This window comes from Dendroctonus ponderosae, unplaced genomic scaffold, assembly GCF_020466585.1.
Source record: "Dendroctonus ponderosae isolate FM_Combo_2020 unplaced genomic scaffold, Dpon_F_20191213v2 Dpon_F_20191213_12, whole genome shotgun sequence".
Taxonomy (NCBI): Eukaryota; Metazoa; Arthropoda; class Insecta; order Coleoptera; family Curculionidae; genus Dendroctonus; species Dendroctonus ponderosae.
The window spans coordinates 547,949-554,387 of NW_026017316.1; the positions used below are offsets into that span (position 1 = coordinate 547,949).

The 6,439-nt window shown below is 42.2% G+C and overlaps 1 protein-coding gene across 1 annotated transcript in view; it reads left to right on the forward strand.

Annotated features, from left to right (window-relative positions):
- The window catches only part of LOC109539313 (rho GTPase-activating protein 100F), a gene marked incomplete in the record, with an annotated part of 25,653 nt that extends 21,081 nt beyond the window's left edge, over positions 1-4,572 (forward strand). The window contains 4 exon segments of the mRNA XM_048662842.1: positions 940-1,168; positions 1,252-1,443; positions 1,506-1,638; positions 4,476-4,572. Coding sequence (XP_048518799.1) covers positions 940-1,168; positions 1,252-1,443; positions 1,506-1,638; positions 4,476-4,494 — 573 coding nt within the window.
- Positions 4,573-6,439: the final 1,867 nt, after the last annotated feature.

Genomic DNA, 6,439 nt, shown 5'->3' on the forward strand with positions numbered 1-6,439 from the left:
TAAATTTGCGGTGTCAAATTTCGGTGAAATTTCCACTCAGGACGCCTTCGTGGGTCCAAAGCAATCGATTACTCACAAAAAAATATTTAGTTTTTGAAAACAAATCATTCCCAGGTATGGCACCTGTGACGTCATGGTGCTGGTTGTTTCAGCTGGCGGAAACACGCTCTTTTGCTTCAAGTTTGGCGGCGCAGCAACAGTTCAAACCCCAAAATGTATTTTTCAGATCTTCTTTTGCAATTTAAATTTTTTTTCAAAAAATTTTCAAAATTTTTGACATTTTTCAAAACCGAAAATGCGCAAATTTTTCACTTAATAGTCGAATTGGCGCCAAAATTCCCCCTTTACTTAACATGGTTTCGCATGTAGTTTCGCAGTAAATCAAGTTTGAAGTTAGAGAGACTGAAAGTGCCACCCGCATTGTTCGCACACTGATTTGCCCAAAACTCCGCCACTGTTAAAAATATATAAAAAAAAAAAAATCCCCAAGTTGCCACGGGGGTTCGCCACAGTTCAGCTGTCTTGACAAAAATCGCCTTGGGCACCGGTTTGGGAGATAATGAACCCGGAAAGTTGGCAACCGTGCGACTCTTCCGTTTGCGCATACCTCCACTCTTTTGCCCGKCACTTCCTTAAGGGTCGAGATATTTAAAAAAATTGAAAACCCTCAAAAAGCCCGACGTTGTTGCCATTCAAACTGTCCCAGCCACAAATTGCAWAACGAGGGCGAACTCCAAAAAAACCCCTAGAGAAATCAATATCAGCTGRAAAAGTTGACATTTATGAAAAAAACCAGCCAAARAGCAAAATTAACGGGGAAAATAGTCCGCATTCGAACGCCCTCGTATTGGCAAACAAGCGGCCTACACGGGTCGACGTCACGCGCAAGCGCTCAGGCCTTGTTGCCGCAACCGCGCAAACTCACCGATTCCCTTCCAGGCCACGCTGATCTTCCTGATGGACCATCTGGCGCTGGTGGTGTCCGCGTCGGACCGCAACAAAATGAACGCGCAGAATCTGGCAACGGCGCTAGCCCCGCCCCTCATGCTCCAGTCGGGCGAGTCGGCCCCGCCCACCGCCACCAAGCCGCACGAGCTCGACTATCAGCAGCCAATCAGCGTGCTGCGCTACCTGCTGCAGATCTGGCCGACGCCCAAACCCCATTCAGGTAATGTGTAGACGTTTGCAGGCGCCGCCCCCCCCGGTGGGCGTGTCCAGGGTGGTGTCGGTATTGAGAGGGGGGCTTTCCAGACAGGTCGGCGCGGCAGGCCGCCCGGGCCGCGTGGAGACAGTCGCAGTGCGTGTCCAGTGGAGGGGGGCCAGGGGCGGGGCGGACCGTCTCGGCCCTTAGCGGCTCCGTTTCCTCCTCCTCCTCGCTCAGCAGTCTCGGGCCAGTCGCAGCTGCGCGCCCCACTGCCACCGGCCCCATCACACCAGACACTCGTAAGTTGATTGGCTGTTGGCCCGGGGGGGCGGAGTTTAAGGGGCGCGGCCATCGGTTTCAGGGCCAATCAGCAGCAAGCAAAGGTCCCTACCGTCCGCTCTCGCCGCGGGTCGGGGCGGCGTCGCCGGGCCAACAGGCGTCCTCGGCGTCGCCCGCGTCCCTCAAGCCGCGCCATGTGATAGTTTCCTCTCCAGGTGAGTGAGTCGGGTGATGACGGGGCGATTTTGGCTGAAACCGTTGATTAGATTATTAATAGGATACGTTTCGGTGTTTTCCACCATTATCAGTTTCTCTAAAATAGCAGATAGTTAAAAAAAAATAATTTCAATAATTTAAAAAACCATCATAGTTCATCACTTTCAAACATTCCAAGATTAATTAGGGCATTAAATTGAGCCAAAAATGTTCATCGTCTCGAGCGTGAAGCTTCCAAGGTGATTTTCCATGAGTCTGTTGCATTTCGCTTTTACGAATAAAATTGATGTTTAATTTGAGACATTTTTTGAGTGACTTGAAATTTATTGAGAAAATCGACCCGTTATGAAATTTTCGGTTTTTTTTTTATTTTAAATTTTAATTCCAAAGGGTGTTTTTTGAGTTTAGTGAATTGTTTTCGACCTAATAAGCTTCTTAATATGTACATATAACATATTGAGTCTTTAAGAAGACAGTAATCAGTGGTCAAAAGTCGTGATTGCTCAAAAACCGCTTAAAATAGACAAAAAATGGCGATAACTTCAGATCGAAGGCTTCGGTGTGTTTTTAAGTCAACTGGTCGGGTTCCTCGCTTTCTTGGAAAGAAAATGATGTAAAAATTGAGTCAATTGGAGAGATTCGATATTTTCTGAAAAAGTTTACTTGTTTTCGACCTAATAAGTATCCTAATATGCATATATAAATTTTTTGAGACAAGATATCGGCGGTTAAAAGACGTGATTGCTCGAAAACCGCTGAAAATACACCAAAAATGTCGATTATTTCAGATCGAAGGCTTCCGCTGTGTTTTTTACTCAACTCGTCACTTTTCTCGCTTTCTCGAGATGAAAATGTTGTAAAATTCAAGTCATTTTGAGAGATTTGATAGTTTTTGAAAAAATCGACCACCCCTTGCAATTTTTGGTCAAAAATCAAAAGCTTTTGCACAAATTTTTTTTGAGTTCAATGGATTGTTTTCCCCCTTAAAAGATCCTCAATATGCATATATAAAATGTTCAAATCTATAATAAGAAAGATACCGGCGGTTAAAAGTCGTGATTGCTCAAAAACCGCTTAAAATAGACGATATCTTCAGATCGAAGGCTTCCGATAACAATGCAAAATGACAGAGAAATTTTCATTTTCCAAATCCACCTGAAAATGTTTGTTTTTTTCCTGTATGAACGTAATTCTGCTAAGTTTTCAACCTTGAATGAATTACTTCTTGGTTTACATTGAAATTTTCTACTTTGGTGGCAGTTCGGCAACATGGCTGACCAGTATGCAATGTTTGGCTGCGCGTACCCTGCGTGCAGGCATGTGCGCGTGCCACAGCAGATCGTACCGTAAAGCATAACCATATTTTGTAATTGTTCATTGTCACTCGAAAAATCAATAAGTAGTACAAAACTGTAAGAAGTTTTATACAGTTTTTCGGAGAATCCCCCCACCAATCGACTGGGGGTTGTTGTATGCTCAAGGTCATCTCGATTTTTCACATTTATGACATTGACAGTTGCATTGTCCACTGTCACTCGGCACACTTGATTTTTTCTCGATTTTCGATAGTCCACCAATTGGATAACTGTTCAAGGTCAAGTCAATGTCACCATCCGATCGATCTTGACATTTCGCATCTTGCCGAATACCATTTTCATTGACAGCTGCAAACGTCAATTTTTTAGAAAAGTTTATCACTTTTTTTCTTCTTTTTTCCTTCATCTCTCAATTTCCCTCGCCTATTTCAGCCGTTTTGACACTTCCAATGACGTTTGGTCTAATCACTCAAAAGCTGCCCACATTCATGCTCTCTCTTTTTGCCTTAACACATGTGTCGATGCGAGGGCATTTGCGCGAGAGAGAGACAATCATATGTGGGCAATGTCAAAGTTAACGTTAATTTTTCGAAATGAAAATCAATTTTCAACTTTAACTCGACTTTTCAAAGTCAACCGATTATTGTGTGACATTCGATCTCATAAAACCAATTCGAATATCATTTGACACTTTTATTCAATTTTGAAAATTTCTCTTCCATAAGAGCCTGTACAAACGTTTTCGTTTTTTCGCTCTGGCTCATAGAGGAATTTTTTTTTCAACCAACCAAAGTCGATTTATCATGAAACTTTTTCATATCTAACCAACTGTCAGATAAAATCTTAAAAAAAAAATTTTTTTCGATTTTTTCGAAATTTTACAGTTTATTTTTTTTCTCTAAAACGAAGCCTCCTATCGAGAAAAGTTGTTCTTGATGAAATCTCGGGCCCAACGAGCCCGATCTAACCAGATTTTTTCCAACGCTCCAACTGTCAAAGTTTTCGAAAAAATCGCCAAAATATGGTTTCCGAAAAACCACAAGAGCTAAAATTAACTGAGTCACTTCAGTCGATGGACCGTCTGAGGGGCCACAAAAAAGTTCATATTCACTTTTTGCTCTGAGCGATACTCAGCGAGCAATTGACGATTTTCTAAAATCACGCAAAATTTTTGGAAAAAATTTTCGGAATTTTCACCAATTTTGCCGTGTCAAATTTCGCTCAAATTTTGACATAGGAGGTCTTTAGTGGTCCAAAGCAATCTATTACAAACAAACAAAAAATTTTTTCCAAAAAAAAATCCATTTCAGTTATAGGGCGGATGACGTCACCAATGGCAAAAATCCAACAGTTTTGGGAAAATTCAAACTTTCACAATGGCAAACCAATCGATCGATAGTAGATCGATAATATATGAAAACACGTGGCAATAGCGCTTTTCTGCTCAGCTAAAATCGGCCCGAGAACTCATGGGNGGGGGGTAAGACAAATTTACTCACCACTCTAATGGACAATTTCAGGCTCTCCAAGCAGCAGTAGCGACTCCCAATCGGGCTCAGACTCGGTAAAACACTGCCTGCCCAGCCGCGTTAGTTCCCCGGCGATCCGCGCATCCCCCTCCACGCAGCCGATGCTGCGCTCCTCCTCCTCGATGACGATGGGCGGGGCCTCGGGCATGCGCCACTCCCCCTCCAGCAGCATGGCGTCGCCTGGCGCCGCCCCCAGAGCCTCGCCCTCCATCACGAGGGCGTCGCCCAGTCTATTCAGTCAGGTCAGTGAGGCGGCATGCAGTGGCGCCAACTGGGGCGAAGCCACGCCCCTTCCGCCATTTCTAGGCCAACTGCAATTGTAAATGCATGTAGGGTGTGGACGACTGGAACGTTGAGGTGGCGGGGGAATTGAAAATGCTCCTCTTTCCAGAGGAAGTTTGTCAGGCAAATTTTCGAAATTCCTTAAAATTCGCCGGATCCTTGTAAACGTGGCAACTTTGCCTCCTGAATAGGCCGTCTTTCGCTCTATATTTGGACGCAATTTCATCCCTTTGTGACTTTCGGTTTGAAACAAAGGATTTTTTAAAGCAAAAGTTGTGTTCTTTCAACAGAAAGTTTGTAAGGCAACTTTCAAAAATTCACCAAAATTCCCTAAATCTTAATAAACATGGCAACTTTGCCACTTGCAAAAGACCGACTTTTGCTCTCGATTTAGACGCAATTTGATCTCTTTTTGACGCTCGGACTAAAACGCACGATTTTTTAAAGCAAAGCTTGTCTTCTTTCAACAGAAAGTTTGTGAGGCAAATTTCAAAAATTCACCAAAATTCCCTAAATCTTAATAAACATGGCAACTTTGCCTCTTGAAAAGACGGACTTTTGCCTCTACATTTAGACACAATTTCCTTCCTTTCTGACTTTCGCTCTGAAACGCACGATTTTTTAGAGCAAAAGTTGTCATCTTCAACAAAAAGGTTATGAGGCAAATTTCAAAAATTCCCTAAAATTCGTTTGATGATTATAAACTTGGCAACTTTACCACTTGAAAAGACCGACTTTTGCTTTAGATTTGAACGCAATTTCACCTCTTTGTGAGCTTCGGGCTGAAACGCACGATTTTTTAAAGCAAAGCTCATCTCCTTTCAACAGAAAATTTTTAAGGCAACTTTCAAAAATTTCCCAAAATTCCCTAAATCTTAATAAACATGGCAACTTTTTCCTCTTTAATAGACCGACGTTTGCTCTTGATTTGGACGCAATTTTATCCATTTGTGACTTTCGGGCTGAAACACGATTTTTTAAAGCAAAGCTTGTCTTCTTTCAATTGAAAGTGTGTAAGGCAAATCTCAAAAATTCCCTAAAATTTGTTTGACGCTTATAAACTTGGCAACTTTGCCACTTGAATAGACCGACTTTTGCCTCTACATTTAGACGCAATTTCATCTATTTCTGACTTTCGCTCTGAAACGCACGATTTTTTAGAGCAAAAGTCGTCTCCTTCAACAGAAAGTTTATGAGGCACATTTCAAAAATTTCCTGAAATTCCTTTGATGCTTATAAACTTGGCAACTTTGCCACTTGAATAGAGCGACCTTTCCTCTACATTCAGACTCAATTTAATCCCTTTCTGACTTTCGCTCTGAAACGCACGATTTTTTAGAGCAAAAATTGTCTTCTTCAACACAAAGTTTATGAGGCAAATTTCAGAAATTCCCTGAAATTTCCTAGATCTTAATAAACATGACAACTTTGCCTCTTTAATAGACCGATGTTTGCTTAACAATGGAAAGCAATTTCAGCTCTTTGCGAGTTTCTGGCTGTAACGCATGACGCATAAAGCACAAGTGGTCCTCTTTCGACAGAAACTTTGTAAGGCAAATTTCAAAAATTCCTCAAAATTCCGTAGAACCCGACAAACCTGGCAACTTTACCCCTTCAATAGACCGACTTTTTCTCTACATTTTCCTGCAATTTCATCCCTTTGCGAATTTCTG